General features: G+C 47.5%; 1 protein-coding gene across 12 annotated transcripts in view; it reads right to left on the reverse strand.

Annotated features, from left to right (window-relative positions):
- Window positions 1-1969: 1969 nt before the first annotated feature.
- LOC144101188 (RNA binding protein fox-1 homolog 2-like) overlaps window positions 1970-19072 on the reverse strand; it is a 437474-nt gene continuing 420371 nt past the window's right edge. For 7 of the 12 annotated variants that reach the window (XM_077634247.1, XM_077634253.1, XM_077634252.1 and 4 more), the window contains 6 exons: window positions 18826-18892; window positions 16767-16908; window positions 15796-15850; window positions 14664-14770; window positions 11567-11651; window positions 1970-6821 (listed from right to left, as the gene is read on the reverse strand). In XM_077634247.1, the coding sequence (XP_077490373.1) occupies window positions 6777-6821; window positions 11567-11651; window positions 14664-14770; window positions 15796-15850; window positions 16767-16908; window positions 18826-18892 (501 nt within the window). In that variant the 3' untranslated portion in view covers window positions 1970-6776. The remainder of the gene's footprint in view (window positions 6822-11566; window positions 11652-14663; window positions 14771-15795; window positions 15851-16766; window positions 16909-18825; window positions 18893-19072) is intronic. The other 5 variants (XM_077634248.1, XM_077634256.1, XM_077634254.1 and 2 more) reach the window with 1 other exon arrangement.

A 19072-nucleotide genomic window follows, 5' to 3' on the forward strand; every position in this document is an offset into this window, starting at 1 on the left:
ATCTGAAAAACTCGATGGACCGCAATTTCAACACTTCTATTTAATATTTTTGCCTTCTGTATACCCGATAAAACTTTTCTCAGTGCAAGTAACGTCATTGGTACGCGTTAATCTGTTGACAGAAGCAAACTTCAATTTGTTGTCTGCCCCCATTAGTACTGTTGGTATCACCATCATGGTGCCTTATGCTACGGCTCCAGCTCACCTTACCAAAGGCAGCGACTTAGGTGTATGGGGCGAGAAGCTTCCTCTACTTCTGCCATTTTCACGAAACCTGGCCGCCAGAACAAAATCGAAATCCGAAAAAAAGCACCATCCATCAAAACGCACAATGCACCGAGACGAAACTTGCTTCTTCAATCTCTTTACATTCCTGCTACTGCCCCTAGGCACGTTTTCATTTGCTTTCGAGACGAGAGGGTAAACGTGCCTTCGTACGCCCGCACTGCAGAGTGCCGTGAGCAGCGGCACTTGTGCCATTAATCACCGTCACAACTGCAGAAGCAGTGTTTCTACATGTTACAGTTCGCCGGTAGCGGCCTTTTCATCTCCTCACTGGCTGAAAACAAACCGCTAGACTGAATGAACCACGCACGAGCAGTTTGTACAAGCAGAGGCTGCAGAAACACACTTCGCATGCGTAGTTTGTGTGCCGTGGATGCGACCGCGCCTGCGTCGCACACGTGCGTTTTTAAAAGTTGTCTGGCTAGCAAACGAATGTTCGTGCACGGTTCTCCCCAGAGGAATCCACATAGAAAAGCGGATTGCAGGATGTGCACGTGGATGAGGGAAAGCTTAGGAGCGGCCAGCTGAGGCCCTCGCTATCTGAGCTGCACACCAGAAAGTGTGCCGGAAGTCACGTGCTTTCGCAAGACCTGCTGGGAGCCAATAGCAACGCTGGGCGCAGCGCCGCCCTCTACTACGTATGCGAACCGAAACGGCGGCTAAGTAGGGGGGGCACCAGGGGTGAGCCTTCCCGCCCTGCTTCAGAAAATGTGATGTAACAACAGAATTCTTTCCTTCAGCCATGGGAAGGGCACCGGCTATCAGCTGCACGACAGCGTCCGGAAGTCACGTGTTCTCGCAAGGACTGCTGGGCGTCTTTGGTTCATGGCGCACTCTCAGGGCGCTTGCGCAGCAGACGACGCAGCTGCGCCGTCGGCCAGGCTCCAAGTAGTCCTTGCGAAAACGCGTGAATTCCGGGCACACATTTTGGCGTGCAGCTCGCATAGTGAGGGCCTCTCCAGAGTTGCCGTTGTCAGAAGGAATGGGGCGCCCGAAAACGCCCCTTGTCACTGGGTCACACGTAACCCATTAGCCCTTCATCATACATACGACACCCGGGGCAACCCCCGAACCCGTGGCCAAAGCCCTTCCCGGGTTCATGTGGCTGTCGTGCGGTATCGCTCCGAAGAGGTTATCCCTTGCACGAAAGCGGCCATGGTCACCACTGTGGAGCGATTGGGCCTTTATCGAACACAAAAGTGTCACAATGGGTGACCGTTCCCTTTGTTGTACGGATCACAGGTGGCCGACACCAAGCCTTCAGGAATCTGCTTGCCTGGACACACCACAGACGTTTCATATGGAACCAGACCTCCTATCGTACTTTTGCAAGCACTTCATGAAGACCTGGAACCATGCTGCTGTAGGCGGCCGCAGTGTGCCAGCCAAGCTTGATGTGTCAAGCACAAACTGGTTAACGGTACAACCTGGCAACGGATTCAATTATTGCAGTCTGGTATGGTACGCCTGGAACAGATCAGCTACACGACCTCCTGTAAAAGACACACATTTCCTCCATGGCAAATAGCGATGCTGAGCGCAGTGGCACAGTCTGCCAGCTGCTGGTTGTCTGCGATGCAAGTGCGCCGAGACGGTGGGCAACTGACGAGAGGGAGCCCTCCCAACCGGCTTTCTTTCCTTCCTCCACGTGTCATCAGCAGAAGCAATAAAGGTTGGACTCATGTACATCGGCCGTTTCGTTTATTCAACCAGTATACATACGTTGAGGACACATAGAAGATAGAAAAAAGAAACGACTGCTTCTCCACTTCTCGCTTCACTTGTTTCTGTTTCGTAACAAGAGATTCATTGTGTGTATTGTCCGCATCACATCCGAAGGAACAGTTAAAAGAAGCAAAATCAAAGCTCAACACACAAACCACTCATGATGGCAAGGGTTGTCAGCTTCATACACATTGCAAGGTGACAACAGCTGGGCCTGTGCCAAATTGAATTAAGGGTTTCATATTTCCCCACATGGTTCCCACCAAGCTTTAATACTTTGGTCAGCTCTCTGTTGAACTGTTGTTCAATGAAACATTAGAATAGAAAGTGCCCTAGTTATGGTGACGCTTTCAACCTAGCCATTTAGAAAAAAAAAAAAAAAACAGGCATGAAGCACTTCGAAGCAAGACTACATAACAGGCTGCAATTCATTACAAGTAATTTTGTACTTGAACAAACACCACATCATCTACTGCCTGTATTTTGCTCACTTCTAACTAAATGCAGAGGCACACACACAAACGTTTTGAAACTAAAATCTCTAGTCACCGAGCAAAAAAAATTAAAAATGTAAGAATAACTAATGGCAAGGCTGTGCACACGAAAAATGCAAAACCTTGATGCAGCAATAAAATCCGCTGGAAAAACTTTCTACTATAATCTCAATTAATAAAAAGAAAGATTGCAATAAACACTCTTGAGGTAGACAAAAGCTAGGACACTTTTAAACCAAACAACAAAGCTCAATAAATGGGGCTATGCGAGGAGAAAGAAAACAGTCAAAACTGCCAATGTGAAGAACTTTAACCTCAAAGGTCTGTTCTAGAAAAAGCAGAACAGCTGCAAGAGCTACTAAGAAACTGTGGCACTTAGCCTTGTTGATGGGAGAAGGAACGCAAATGCGAATAAGAAACACGTGAAAGCTGAATGTGAAGACTCTTCTACAAACATGCAACTACTGCAAGAGCATTAAAAAAATGCCAGCTGCCATTCACTGCCACAGTAAACAGGGGTGCGCAAAAGAGAAGCCCGGAGTGAGACAAAACGTGGTCAAAGCAAGCATGAATGAATCAGAGCAAATGAGAGTGGTATTACTGAACTGTCCTCTTCACTACTGCTGCTTTTCACAGTACATGCGATTCTGTGCAAACACATGAGGAGCACGACCAATTCTGCTCCTGTCGGACCTGAGCGCGACAGCAACAGAGTCCTCCAGAGGCATGCTAAAGCGTGTTCTGCACACAATTCAAACAATGCACTGCAAAAAAATTTCCAAGGTATGAGGTGCCATGCTGTGCAAAAGGCATTACAATGTTTGCACTGAAAAACAAAGCCAGTAGCTAACAACACATCAAAAGTTGTGATGTGTATTCAAAGAAAAGTTTGTGCCCACTACGACAGAGAGGCCCAAACGAGAAAACTGCAGAGTGTTCATGGGGCCAAAAAAATCTGAACACTTCATGTTCTCCACCAGCTTCGAAGAACCTTCCAGCATGAACATTGAATGGGGAAGTGAATGAAACTACGTGCAATGCTGCCTTGGGTGACAAAAGCCTCGCAGCGCAAAGCAGGGATCGAAGAGCCATGTCGAACGGTAGGAATGAAACGGTAGCGACACATACAACTGTCGTCAAAATGCAAATGTACAAGCTCAGGGGCATGCACAAACTCTCGAAAGCTGGGGGAGGAAGCACAACTAGCATCTGACTGAAGCGGCTGGGGGCGGGAAGAACTAGCAAATGCTATTGTGCCAGGCTGGTGGGTTCTGCATGTTAGACCCACCGCCGTTCTCAAAGAGTGGCAACCACATTATCAAAAACGCGGGTGACGTGCAGAGTAATAATAGCTGCTCCAGATAAACACTTGGAGGGGGGGAGAGAGGTGCAGTTTGAGAGAGAAGGAGGCAGTCTCGAAGAAATGCACTGGCCACCTATCCGCAAGTTTAGAGCTGGCTATCATTGATATCAAAAAATGGAGGCTTGGTGCTCAGCTCCAAGTTCTGAAGTGTTTCCAAATTTCTGTGCTCACAGAACTGGTTCTGCAGAAGTTCTAGATAGCTAATTTAGATATAATTCTGCAACACTCAGTGTCGTCGGCCTGGCAGCCTGCATGCACAGGAGTATAATGGATAGGCAGAAACAGAGCAAAATGCATGCAGCCTCGATTTTCCCAAGAAAGTAGTTATTTCATCCCATGTCTTCCGAGACTGAATGCTTAGTATTGACACAAATCTGTGCAGGCGAATGACGGCTTGGTCCATAAGAAAAAAGACTGCATAAAATTTATAGCCAGCTAGTGAGACCAAAATGGAGCATTTATAACACAGAATTCCCCCTCAGAAACAACCAAAATGTAAACAAATGTAAAGAAATCGTATAAAGGTATGCATTTTAATTCATTCAACACACACATACACACCACTGCACAGCTAGGGTTTAACAGATTTCAGAATGTTGGAAAGAACTGTCAGAGTCACTAGGACAGTGCGGGACAATAAATATGTACAAGAAAAAGAAAAAAAAAACAGCCTATGCGCACCCGATGTCGTGCGACCACCCCAGAGTATTTTTTTTTCTTTGGCGACATGACTGACTGCCCTAGCCATCCATCTCGGACACAAACTTGCATCGTCTGCCACAGAGTGGAAGTGCGACTCGGCAGAGTTTAGCAGACAGCCCCCCATTTGCAGAGTACGTTCACAGGCTGCGCTTTCTAGGTAATTTGCAACAGCCGACTTTTGAAAAACCATCAAGACCGCCACACGATCACCAAGATTGAATTCAAGGCCTGCCTAAATTACGAGCCGATGACCGTTCTGCAATCTCCATGTATTTGACACTAGGTACAGCGATATCTTCCATGCTTACAGATGATTTTCAGTGACCATTCAGCAGCAGTTTGCAGTCTAGTCCCATGCAGTTTGCGTGTGCCAATTCAACGCATGTTCAAACCAGTCTGCGCATAATCCGGCAACAGAAAAAACAACGAGCGAGTACCAGGTCAAAAAATTTCGTCTTCTGCGCAAAGTGTAAACTTCCAGCATTGAGCGATGCTGTCATTAAAAAGCACTGAACCTCTTTTTTTTTTTTTCAGCAAGAAGCTACAAATTCTCACCCCCAGATAACACATTACATGGCAAGCATTTGTTGTTTTTTTGCATCTATGCTTTTATTTCAACACCCTCCCTACAGTGTTGGTGGCACGCCCATTTTCCTTACATGCGGGGCTTTCGGGGACAGAAAAGGCTTGCATGAACTCTACACGTCACGTGACCAAAAAACAGTTTTTTTTGTTTACAGGCAGAGAATGACATTTTTTTCTTGTAAAAACAAAAACAGGCTGCAGTGACTTGCTCCAAACAAGGGGAGGGCGGCTCTTGCAAGAAGGCACGCACTTCCCGTGCGAGAGAATTTCGCTCTTCCGCGACAAGAACAGAAAGCTAACTGGCTGATTGCTGGGCGACCAATCGTATAAACAGTCCTTCCTGGGCATTTCTTTTGCGTTTCAGCAATGGACCTTAGGCAATGCGCGCAGAAGTGGTGGTGACCTGAATTGCAACGTGACGAAAAAAAAAAAAGAACGACAATGACACAAAACACAAATGCTAAAAACGCCCCTTGGCAACAACAACGCAAACATAAAAGGGGGAAAAAAAAAACACAAGTGTTGATAAACGAAAGGCCGACGCTGCTAAGAGAAAGAGGGATCTAACCAAAATACACGAAGGAGTACGGAAATGACGATGCAACTGTTTAAAAAAAAAAAAATGAAAATGCTGACTCTTGCTTGCTCGAAAGAAGAACTTAAATTATACACTACCACTGTAGTCACTGCTCAGTGGTGAGAATATGCATGTGAAAACGCCCAGCCAGACACCAAAGTGGGAAGGAAAAAAAATAAAAATAACCCGAGAAAGACCATTAATGATGCTCAGGCTGGCACGGGAGAGAGTGACAGATTGTGGGGGGGGGGAGGGCAAGGGAGATACATGTGCCTATGTATGCAAGCCACAACGCAGACAGAGGAATATGCACAGTGCGTGGGTATACAATTCGGGCGTACCAAGCAGGCTGCCTAACAGTGACGACCACCACAGTACATACAAAGAGAGAAAAGAAAAGAGAAAACCTTGCGTTGATCAGCAAAAAAAAAAGGGGGGGTTGGACACAGACGAGAAAGAATCTTTCTTCCACACGAGGTGACGACGCTAATCACAGAGAAACTCGGAGCCAAGGTTAACAGGAATTCACTAAGCCAGCACACATAGAAAAGAGGTCCCAAAAACGCCCCCAAAGATGAAAGTAGAAAGGTACAGTTGCAAGGCCAGCAAAAAAGCCAAATCCAATCCAGACGTCCTCTTTCCTTCTACCCCTCAACGAAGAGAGAAGAAGGGGGGAAAAAAAAAAACTTGGAAGGGACGTGAGCGCGCTTTTCCACGGGAGTGCTTGGTGGTGGTGAGAAGCGCGGCAGTGAAAACGAGAGTCCTCGCGTATTTCCTCCCCTCCCTCGTCCGTCCGTGCTTTCTTCCCTTTTGCGGCGAGTAAGAACAAAAACGCGAAAATAGGGGAGAAGAAAAAAGAGAAAGCGAATGAGAAACGAGACAGGGGGAGGAGCGACGAAGGCGGCGGTGGAGCTCGACATCATGCTGGTCGTCGCCGGCGACGATGAGGCCATTCCTCTGCTTCCTCCTCCTCCTCTTGCCCCCTCCTTTCCCTCGCCATCGTCTCTCTCCCCACCCGACGTAGCTGCTCGTTTGGGCGACACCTTCAGTAGGGAGTGAAGCGGTTGTAGCCACTCCTGTAGACCGCCGTCTGCACAAATGGGAACAAACACAAACAGGAAAAAAGCTTGTCAGCACAGGGCAAATGCATGATCATTGACAATTGGCAAAATTACTTTTGGAAAGCAGTTAAATGAATCCGTAATTGCTTCACAAAAAGAAATGATGTAACATTTTAGATTTTTTAAAACTTTTGACACAAGGAAGTACACTAGTCACAGCTCCCACAACCATTTCATATTTTAATTTACTGTACTGCAGAGGCAACTGATAATCAGAAGTTTTAGCCACAAATTTTTGCCCGCTTGAAAAGTGATTTACTTTTGCTGCAAAAACAGTGCAGCAGAGTAATTTGTCACCATCATCACCAGCCTGACTATGTCTACTGCAGGCTGATGATGATGATGATGATGTTGCTAAATTCCTCTGAAAGTCAGTTCTTACATTACAAATTATTAAGGGGAGAAACTAAAAAAACTGTTTTTATTGCCATACAAGTGCGGAATTGAGAATGAAATTCCCCCACCCTGAGAATGGAACGCTCAGGGTGGGGGGAGCAGTCTGCAGTGGGACTGCCAGAAAAGTGATGACAGCGATTACAGGCTCATGTGGTACTTTCAGGTACAGTTGAACCTCGCTATAACGAATGAATGAATAAATGAAGTCATGACGATTCCCCTTGAAAGCTCGGTCAACATGGGCTATAACAAAGTTAACGCTATCGAAGTAATCGCCTGGCCCCTTCAACTTTGTTATAATGAGGTTCAGCTGTACTAGAAGAAGGCAATGTGTTTCACACTACAAACGAAATTGTCCTCTTCTGTATACATTACTTCCCGGCACACGTACAACTTCCGGGAAAATTCATGCCAATGGTGCAAAGGGGGCACTGGTCCGAACTGAGGTTCTTCTGTTAGGATGAATCTTGACGCAACTACAGCATTATCAAGCACAAATGCATACCAACCTCGCAACTTTAAAGATTGGGACACAACAGAATGGGGAGGTATTCAGACACCTTCTGCAGCCGGTTTTCTGAAGGCATTCTTAAAAATGATGCTGCTTCCCTAATGAAAGTTCTGGAGCAGAAAGTTCATGTTTTTATGCCTCAGCAACCTGTGCTTCTGGTCTTTTCTATTTTTGTTTTTTCTGAGCCTTGTGTCGCGCCATCCTCACTCTGCGTTATAACTTTCGTGACAGGACACGCATTTGGTCACTTCCCAAAGGAATGGGGCTCTAAAATGGCCGCTGGGCTTGCAGAGTGCATGGCGAGTAATCTCTGGTAATGCAGATAATATTGCAGGGCATGCACTACAAAGTTCTTTTTTCTGATACGAGGATGCTGATGGTATGGCGCAGATATATCCTCCAAGTTGAATCTTTTCGGACTGCCTTTCACTTTCTCCTTAACACCTTAACGATCACAAAGTGAACAAGAGAGGGAAAAGCCTCAGGACCATTGCCAACGTTTCGACAAGAGGACATTTCTTCACATGTCCTCATTTCAAGTCCTCTTGTCGAAACGTTGGCAAGCACCCCGAGGCTTTCCCCTCCCTCATTCACATTGTGAGCGTCAAAAAACAATCTGCCTGCCATCTCTCTCCCATGAACACCCCAAAAATTGTGATGCAACAGCGAACACCCCGAAAATGTGCCATAAAAGCTTATACAAACACACTAAACCAACAAACCTAAACCAACCATAGCCCTCGAAGCGCAAGCAGCAAAAAGGAGGAGGAAAAGCCTTTGGTTCTGAATACTGCCATTATCAGATATATCAAATTATTGTCTGTACTGAACAATCAAAACACCTCTCTGAAAATCCCATGCTAAATTAAAGCACTATGGTCAATGTTTATCGAACATGAGTTTATCCGATCATTTGATAGATAATCTTGTCTGTAGCAATTTCTCATATTCAAAATAGTGATATATCAAAGTATTTCGATTGCCTTGGAGTTCAATAAATCCAGAATCAATTGTACCACACAAGTGCGTTCTTAAAAGCAGATGATTCCAGGCGAAAGAAACTTGCATCACAGTCATGCAAACTGATGCCTCTGAAAACAAAGAGCCTAATAGAACACTTTTGTAACGTTGCCAATACGTTCACTGTGATCCCGTCATGTTATTATGAAACATGACTCTAGGCAGGACGAGACATTCGGAACGAAAAAGACAGGATGAATATGAGTGCAATTGATTTGAGGGTGTCTGTCTTGTAGTGTACTACCATATTTACTCGAATCTAGGCCGGCCACGATTCTAAGCCGAGACCCGAAAGTTGAAGGCCACAGAAAAAAAAAAAACTTACCTCGATTGTAGGCCGGCGCACTGTTTATACCTCATTATCACAATTATTTTTATGACGCGACACGACTGTTCTTACGTCGCCGCGCACGTGAAAGTGTGTGGCGCGAAACGACTGCACCATGTGTCTGCGCATAGGCGACTTGGTGTAGAGAGAGGAACTCGAGTGAGACACAGCGGGAAGCATCGTGCCTGCATGCTCTGCCGAAGCGTGATTGGTGGCCCCGAGAGGGACCGTTGAAAAAAAAAGCTGCCAAAGGAGCTTTGAGAGAAGAGGAGGAGGAGAGGCGGCGTTGGGCGAGGAGACATATGCAACGCCAGCCCGGGATCAGCCCCCGCTCATTCGTCATCATCATCGCTGACTTCTTTATCGCTGGCCTCCTCGAACAGTGCACTATCTTCACTGCCATCAAGTGCATTAGAGATGCAGCACTTGCGGAATGAGCGTGCAACCAAGCTTTCTGGGATGTCATCCCAGGCTGCAGCTATCCAAGTGGCTACAACTCCCAGTGAGGCGCGCTTTATTCGGCCTGTTGGTGTAAGCTCGCGCCGCTCTTCACTAAGCCAGTCCACGTAGTACTTGCGCAGCCGATCCTTGAAAGGCTTATTGAGGCACACATCAAGAGGCTGCAGCTGGCCTGTCATGCCGCCGGGTATGATGGCGACGTCGGTACCGGCTTCGGAAAGCGCAGCTTTTACGCCGTCAGTGAGGTGTCCACGGTAAGAGTCCAGGACGAGGAGGGAACGTTTGGCCAAGAGGGCCCCTGGACGCCGCTGCCAAACCATTCTGATCCATTGCTCAACCATATCGCTCGCCATCCATCGATTTTCGTTGGCGCGGACGATCACATTTCTTGGAAACACTTCCCGAGCTGGTAGAGTCTTCCTCTTAAAAATTATATACGCCGGCAGCTTGTGGCCATCCGCCGTGCAGGCCAGCATTACAGTCATGCGCTGCTTTTCGTATCCGGCCGAGCGCACTTTCACTTCCTTGGCACCTTTTTCGTTCACGGTGCACGCCACTGGCATGTCAAACCATACCGGCGTCTGGTCAGCGTTTCCCATTTGTCCTACGGCGTAGCCGTGCTCCATCCTCTTCCTTACTACGAATCGCTGAAATGAGATCAGCTTCTCTTCGAAGTCGCCCGGCAGCTTTTGACAAATGGACGTGCGACGTCGGAGGCTGAAGCCAAAGCGCTTCAGGAACTTCTGCAACCAGCCCCGGCTGGCTTTGAACAGTTCCCGGGGGACGCCTCGCTCTCTTGCCAGCTCTCTTGCTTTGGCTTGCAGCACTTCCGTGGTCACTGGAAGTGCCGCTGACCTCTGCGTCTCCACAAACTCGGCCAGAGCTACCTCCACTTCTGGATGGCGGCCTTTCTTGGGGCCCGTGAAAGCCGTTCTCGTTGCCGCGCAAGCAAAAATTTCGTTACGCTGCCCCCTCCAACGGCGAACATTCTTCTCATCCACGCCGAAGTCCCGCCCGGCTTGAAGATTTGACGACTGCTCTGCAGCGACTATAACATTCCGCTTGAAGGTGGCACTATAATGGCCCCGCCTGTTTGGTGCCATGGTGTTGGTGATAAAAACTACGCACGAAAACTTCACTGCTGCGAATGTGCGCACGCCACCGCACGAGAACAGAACAAGGCCAAAATGGCAGCCAGTGCTCATGTGTGCTTTGATCAGTATCGGCTACGGATAGCAACGGCTACGGATAGCAGCGGCTACAGTGCTGTCTTTCGTTGGCGTTTTGTGGGGGCGCCACCTGCGTGCTACATTTATTCGTATTTTACGAATACGAAACCTCGAAACGAAATCCTCGAATCTAAGCCGACATAAGAGTTCTACATCTCGTTTTTTTGAAAAAACTATCGGCCTAGATTCGAATAAATACGGTATGTTTCGTGATGACCTACCAGCAAGCCCTACTGGACATTCCACACCCCTAAGCTGTATGTTATTAATTCGCAAGGAAAAAGGTGTCCCCAAGAAAAACTTCTCCAAACACAACTGGACAGAAAGGTAGCCCTCCTGGAAACCACTTGACGGCTAGACTAAAGGGCGCTGCTACCTGTCTACATGAAGATACAGTTGAGCAGCAGCCCTCGACTTGATTGCTACTAGACAGTGCCTGCCTTCTGTATCCTCCCAAGACACAGAATGTAAACTGTCTCTCCCAATTTGGTTCAAACTTTCGGGGTATGACAATTTTGGTTCCAATACATGACTGACACATCTTTGGCTCCGTTTCGAACTTTTCAATGTGTGCTTACACATTTTTCAAAAAAAGCTTATGATAGCACTAAAAAAAAACTACTTCCAAGGCAGCTGTGCTTGTGATTCTGTTGTCCAGTGTACTGGACCCTTTCCATAGGTGGGACTGGGGAGGGAGGGCACATGCTGACCTACTCGCATGTGCCTCGACGTAAAGGCTACCACACTCACACAAAGGCCGTGTGTACTCACCCCGTAGCCGGCCACGGGTCCTATGCTGTGGCCCAGGTAGGGGTCAGCGTACTCCCGCCCGTAGCTGTAGTACAGTGAGGGCGAGCTGTACGCGCATCGTGAGCAAACAGAAAGCCACACGGTTGGGACACGCAGCACACACACACACTCATGCAGGCATTATTGTTGCTACAGTCAACGACCGATTTTTCGAACTCGGCGGGAGGGACCCGAAAAATGCGCAGAATATTCACACAGCCCAAAAAAAAAAATCTTTGCACTTCAAGAAGCCCTTTGCCGTGACAATCCAGCTTTAAAAATCACCAGCTTTGCTGTTTCCTTCATTCCATTTGCTATAGATAATATCAGATTGTATCTGTACCACAGTCATGCTTTCGTCATGCTTGCGCCACCGACAGCAGACTGTGCGATGAGGCTGCGGCGTGAAGGCATTTAGGTGCGTGCTCTCCGGCTCTCTACGGGTGCCGTGCTAAGCAAGAACAGAATCTGTTTCCCTGAGCAACGATGGCTGTGAAGAGTGAGAGAGGGAAACGACGGAAAGAAACTAGCAGAAGCAAGCACACCCAACTGCACCCCAACCCCAACAGCTCTTCACCTGCCCCATGCAGCACACCCGTGTCGCTGCCCTGTTTCCAACGTGATCATGCGCCCCCGGCTTGTGTGCACTTTGTAGGCCACCTCGAAGGCAATGAAGAGTGTGCCATTAACTTAAGTCACTAATGAGGAGCAGATATCTAAGCCAGTCTGACTGACTCCATTTACATCAAAGATGGCGCACTTCCACAGTGGCGAAAAGACGGCTGATTGCGACGGCGATGCTGGCTCATGTCTCTGTTAGGTCAAAAAAGCAAACTTGTGATCGGAAAATGATCTCCACAGTATGGATGGCGCCTTCTTCACTTCAGTCCGAAAAATCCCGAGTTATTAGACTCCACAGAGTCCGAAATACATTGAAAATATGTACATATTTCTACGAGATGTGTGACAGTTCCCGAATAAAGTCCCAAATATGCAAATTTAGAATTACTGGAGTCCGAAAAATTGGTCAGCTACTGTATTACTATTATTGCTCCCACTGCGGACGTGCAGCAATGCATGCCAAAACTAGCAAGTCTCATTCCTACTGGCTGCATGGTGGCACCTATAAGACAGTTTCTCCTGCTCGGACTAACTTAGTCGTGCTCAAGTGGAAGAGAAACAATTTAACAACTCCCAATCTTGGCAAAGCAAGCATTTACTGTCATAGATATGTCCGACTATCATATACTAAACCAGTGCTTTGTTCTTCATTTTCTAGCCTATTAAGACACTGCTATCTTTACAAATTGATGCCAGGTACAATGGTACGTTTGCAGGTCCACTATTTGCAGATTCATTGGATTGTACCACTGGGCCCAAAGCAAGGAACACAAGTTGGTGTCCCATGCCACATCGAGACGAGCCAGCTGATACAACTGCACATTGACCAGGCAAACATTGCGATTGGTGCATGCCTCAAGACTGGAGTACCAATCCTATTCAATAAAAAAGGCTGGCTTCCCTCAGCTGATTCAAGGCGTTCCACATTGAGCTATCACCAACCACAACAGCCGATAAAGCGCTAAGCTCAAGATTCTTGGTATCACATTAGACCAAAGCTGCTAAAACTTCTGGACCATCACATTTAGAGCGTTTTGCAGCACTCTTGTGTCAAGAGGCACGAGACACGGCAACCACAGACCTGTTGCAACAAGATTTCAAAATCAGCACTGCATGCAGTGATTGGCAAGCACAAGTCATGCACGATGCCTGGGCTCCACAACTGCATGCGCAACCGTCCCCCAAAAGTTGGCAGCTGCTAGCCTTCTGATCCTGACAATTAGATGCAGTGCAAGCCAGTGGCAGTGCGAAGCGGATTATCACGTCTACAAATCATGCCTTCTCACAGAGGAAAAAAAAAAAAGATACCAGGAAACATAACAAAGAACTGCTCATCTGTCCAGTGGTTGGCAGTCTCTCAGAGTTTAGAAAAGCTCCCCTTGTGAGGGGATAAAAATAATGGCAGAATAACTTGCCACTGGTCCATCCAAAGCTCCACACTACAGCCAGTAACACTAAGTAGCAATATAGGTAAATAGGTTGTAGCTAAACAGGTATGCCTATTACACCTGTCCATTTTGACATCCTCGGACATGAGTGAGATCCATTTTAGCCAATGCATTAGGTGCCAATGGAAAGGCTGCTCCAATTCTGCCCTGAAACAGCCCTGGCATGGACAGGTTAAAGTCACAGAAGCTATGAATACCGAAATTGCATGAACAGCTGCTCTAACCTGTAGAGGCTCTTGCACAAACTCAGTACTGAGTTAGGAGATGGGCCCAAGCGAATTCTAGTGGATCCCACTCAGCAAATAGTGTTTAATAGTGTTTGTATATAGGGTTCAAACTGGTAGCAAGTGAAAATGAGACCTGCTTTAGCACTCATGCTTTACAAACCATAGCTTCTCATAAATAGGTGGATCGAAAAAAGGCGAGACCGTTTATGCGAGCTCTTGAACAGTGCTTCATCCACTGCGTAATTGCCGGAAGGTGTCAACTGCACATTTAGCTACGCTAGTATTTGGCTGAAAAAGTTGACTCAGCCACAGAATCATGGCCGAGACGTGTTGCTACACCCTGTAAGCAGATTTAATTCTTTTAACAGTGAGCCATTTACTTTTTGAGTAAATTTATGGCAAGCAAATGCTCACCATGAGATGAGCATGAAAATTAGCCAAAGCATATCTAAGAGGTTCACCTTGCCAAAGGATGTTTTCCTACAATCGAATCTATGGTTTGAGCCAAACACTAGCCAACCCAAATACAAAGCTCGCAACTCGCAGAATTTTCAATGGACGACTGCAACACCTCAAATCCCATCCTCCCAGGTAACTTCGTGACATTGAAAGGCTTGACTCGGTAGTGCCGAGTTTGCGCAGGAGCCCTAACATCAAGCTGGAACAATTTTGCAACTCTCGAAGCCGAACCTCACTTGCCAGGTCTGTGTAAACAAGCCGCACGCACATTTATCCAACCCCGATGAAATACAGAGCACCCTTGGAAGAGATTAAAAGGCTTACCCAGCCACAGCGGTGTAGGAAGCCACGGCCGGCTGTGCGGCTGCGGCCGCGGCTGCATAACTCCGTGCTGCCGCTGCTGTGTAGGCGGCGCTCGCTGCATACGTGGCCTGCATTCCAGATGACAGCGTCCCAATTAGGGTTTCATCAGAGGTACGTACACAGTGTAACGAACATTAACAGTGTTGATGGTGCATGTTGTGATGTGTAATCTGCTGTGAGCCCCCACATTCCACAGCACATAACATCACTACAACTACACAAAGAAGACTGGTGTTGTGTCAGTCCTTGGGAGTGTGGATACGTGTGCATTTCAGGCCCCCAAAGCCATGCTAACTCCATTTATACCATGAAAAGGTCCCAGAAATACATGGTTCAAAAGGAACCCCTCCCCACCTCCCAACAACTCCCGCCAAGAAAAACCCATAAATCTGCCCTGGCACTCAGTGTGCAGACAAGCTGATGACAGCTGCGAATGCTAAGCACACGGACATAGAAACACAGCAGTCTTTTGCAAGTTCCCCCACTAAAGGATCAATTCAGCAACCATGACCATTCCCACTTGCCCATAGTCAAATTCCAGGCAGGAATTGCCACTTTACGGCACCCGAGCAATCAGCCACCCCAGTGATAATTCATTTAGTGCCAGTGATCCAACATTTCTGCCGCAAGTATCCAGAGACGCCTAGCCTGCAAGTAGTCACGTGAGCAGCTGGTGCAATGCCACTCTAGACCATTTCTTAAATGACCCACAGAGATCTCCTCCCAATTTAAGCAACTAAATTTTTGACCGTGCTATAACGAGCGACAGCCTGTCCTTGTCGAGAAAAAAAGTACAAGAAAACTTCCATCTAAATGGTCCATCTACTGCACTGCAATGCCCCAAAGGCTTTTTATAAACTCCACTGCAGCCCTCGGGTAACACTCAATGTAGAAGTTTTTCAGACAACCAATCCTGCAGCAAAGGAACGCTTCTGGCAGAGCTACGTCTCTTGCCCATACCCCCCCCCCCCCCCCCTTCCCACTCACCCCGCCTTTCCCTACCCACACCTAGGAATGAGTGACAATGCAACCGTCCCATTGCTATGCCTCGACTGTGGACACCATCTGGAGGGAGCCAGAGGAAGATGCTTACCGGAAGCTGGTACCTCTCAGCGCCCGCATATGCGAGAAACGGATCCTGGTACACCCTGTGAAGAAAAAAAAAAAGGATATGGTTTCAACAAAACATCTGTAGAAAATAAAAATAAATAAAGCACAATGCGGGAGTGCTGAAGGAAGTCAGACAGAGAGCGAACCAAAGGGTAAAGCCATTGTTACCACTTTTTTTTTTACCTTAAGTGAGAACCAAACTTTCAGCATGTAGTAAAAAAAAAAAAAAACTCACAGGACGGTTACGATTATGTAACGAGAGATTCAGCGACAGCCGGTGTGGTGGTCAAGTGGTGCACCCCTGCACCGGCAGGCGGCTGTTCCAAACAGAGCCACCCGTACGCTTGAGCGACCCAGGTTGACCGTGATGTAAGGGGAGTGCGTTAATGACCGGTGGGTGTGTTAATGTGTGTGGATGTCATTAACGCGTCAACCGGTTACGCCGACGGCAAAGTGCAAGCCGGGGACAAGTACCTAACAGCTGTCGCTGTAATTGTAAATTATTAACCACAGTGCTTGACATGCTGAAGCAACACATGGGCTATGCAGTATGCGGTAGTGGAGGAGGCCTCCGGATTAATTTAGAGCACCAGGCAACCTTTAACGCACGCTGACATCGCACAGCCCACGGGCATTATAGTGCCTTCCATTTCACTGCCTGCCAATGACATGGTGCGCTCAACTTATTTTCAACTTTGTCCTTTTTTGCTCCCTCAGTGGGGATAGGCAGCCAAACATTACGAGCAGGTATAGCGGGCATTCCATATTTCATCTCTTCCCAATTCTTGTTTGGTCGCTATGGACCACAGCAGTCACGAAGAGGCAGAGGGTAATTTGGGGAGACGAGATTAGGAAAGAAGTGGGGATGATGTTGACCGGAGGGCAACAGCAGCAGCACAGCACTGCTGCTGTCACGAAAATGCCCAGAAAACTGAGAGGAAGAAGACTACTTACGGAGTGTAACCGTGGAGTGCCGAGGCAGCCGCAGCGGCTGCAGTGAGCGGAGACGGGTGGCGGGCAAAGGCGGCGGCGAAGGGGGCCGCGGCCGCGCCTCGCGCTCGGCCCCGCTGGATCGCTACGCCCCGCAGAGCGGCCACTGCACACACGTGTACGCGCGCACAGATTCAGAGGAGATATCACACAAAGGCCCTCTCTTCCTGCACAGCTGTGCAAAAGAGAGGCCGGCCCCCCCTTTGCACTTGCCCAGTTACGGTGGCCGACAGGAAATGCCGCAAGGGCATGCATTAGTGGAGTACTCCTCTACCCTCTGTGAAACAGTGTTAGAGCTTCGCAACTCAGATGCACCTGCACACTTGCAGTATCTGACAGGCAGCTGGAAAGTTTTGGGGTGTATGGAGTCGGTGCAGCATTGTGACCATACCTCCCAATGCGAGAATGGTACAAACACGCCTATTTTCAGCCTGATCCCTGTCCCTTTGCTGTTTCCACTGTTATATGTTCAGGCTTTCATGCTACTAACCCTCAACAAATGACTCAAAGGTGACACAGAGTGAGCAAAATTTAAAACCACGGGTCCTAAATACGTGACCCACAACCACTGTCCATGATTTCAAGCCCTTGTTTTTCCAAGCACCATGCCAGTAAACCTTTGTTTTTTGCTTTTTTTTTCTCCACCTGTATGACATCTCTCTAGCGCTGTTCACAGTTCTACACTACCTAGTTGTTCACTGTGTCTAACCCGCAATCAGTAGATGAACTTGGTGAAAAAAAAAAAAAAAAATGAGTAGCGATCTCCTCTCTTCGTTGTAGGTTTGAGGAGGCTGAGGCGTCCCTGGCCTCTCCCATTTTCTGATCAAATCACCTTTATTCAACATCACAAAGATGCATCAAGAGCGCAGCCCTACAGGCCTATTGCATTGCAGGAGGCTTGCTTCAAAACTCGGCGCGCACTGCCTTTTTACTTGCGATGATAACATTTTCCCCCGATACGATGCCACCTGCCTGCGCACCCACTCATCTGCTAAAATGGAGTCTCCAATCCTGCACACACTAGCTGCACACACACTGCAACTTGCAAGTAATGAAGGAGGAGTCTTACGTAAATGGACAAGTGCGCTGTTAATGCGCGACACCACAAAGTGTAGCCAGGTAGACTTCAGAAGAGATTTTTTAGGAGTAAGCCCTTTGGGGACAAAGTGTCCCATGTGGACAGAAAATCTGGCATAGGCAGGTCACTGCCACTTCACCGCCACATTCGGTGGTGTGGACCAACACATTCCACACGCAAGTTGGCACATGCATCACTACGAAACATTGTCACACACTGCGCATTGTTTTACAAAGACTCCTCATTCTTTGAGAAAACACAAAACTGGCCACAAGAGATGGCTATTGCAAACTAGAAAGCCAAGGTGACAGACGTCATGCAAGCAGCTGACAGTAAAAAAAAAGAAAAAAAGAACAGTGCTGAGCCAAGTATTTCTCAGAAACCACGGGGCAAAAGAACACATGCAAGAAACGCATTAGTGCACTGGACAAGAACATCCGTTATTACGATTCCAATAGCTTGATAATATTCTTGTATGGTCACAGACTTCATACCTTTTTTTTTTTATCGGGGATCAAGTCACCACATTAGTGCTATAATCAAAGGACCTCAAATACAGACCAATGATTTTATAAAAAAGAAATAAGGCACAACAATAATCCACTCATTAAAAGGCATTTGTGATACGAATTGTTTTCAAGGACCACGAAACTGTGCAAAAGTGTCAGCATAGTTAACATATTTTCTCATGCCAAACTGTTCCAAGTACAGAGAGACATGAACACCAGGGGATTCAGAAACTTTAGTGAATATCTTTAGCAACAGGCTTTCATTAAAATAAAGTTGCTCCAAATACCCCTCCCAATTTCTTTTTCATTTAGTTTTTCACAAAGTGCTCGCTCCCACTGCTTGAAAGTTGACCCCAGTGTACAGTGCAGCATGAAGTCTGCCCTTCAACAGCAAAAGCCGCGCAGCGGGTTGGTTGAAATATGGAAATTGCGTCACCTGTCTGCTCACCGTTGGGTATTGTCGGCGTCTTTTTGGTCTGTACCCGCGCTGTCGCATTGTTTACCTAGACGTGGGAAGAACAGATCTGTCAGCCGACACAAGCACAACACGTTGGATGGCAAGACAGTCAAAGTCACTAGCAAGCAGAAGAACAAAAACCCCCACAGCGTGCAAACCATTGCAAGGTACTCCGCATGCGATGTGGGAAGTCACTGCTGCCAGTGCCTCCGCATCAGACCTGCCT

This window comes from Amblyomma americanum, chromosome 8 (genome assembly GCF_052857255.1).
Source record: "Amblyomma americanum isolate KBUSLIRL-KWMA chromosome 8, ASM5285725v1, whole genome shotgun sequence".
Lineage (NCBI taxonomy): Eukaryota > Metazoa > Arthropoda > Arachnida > Ixodida > Ixodidae > Amblyomma > Amblyomma americanum.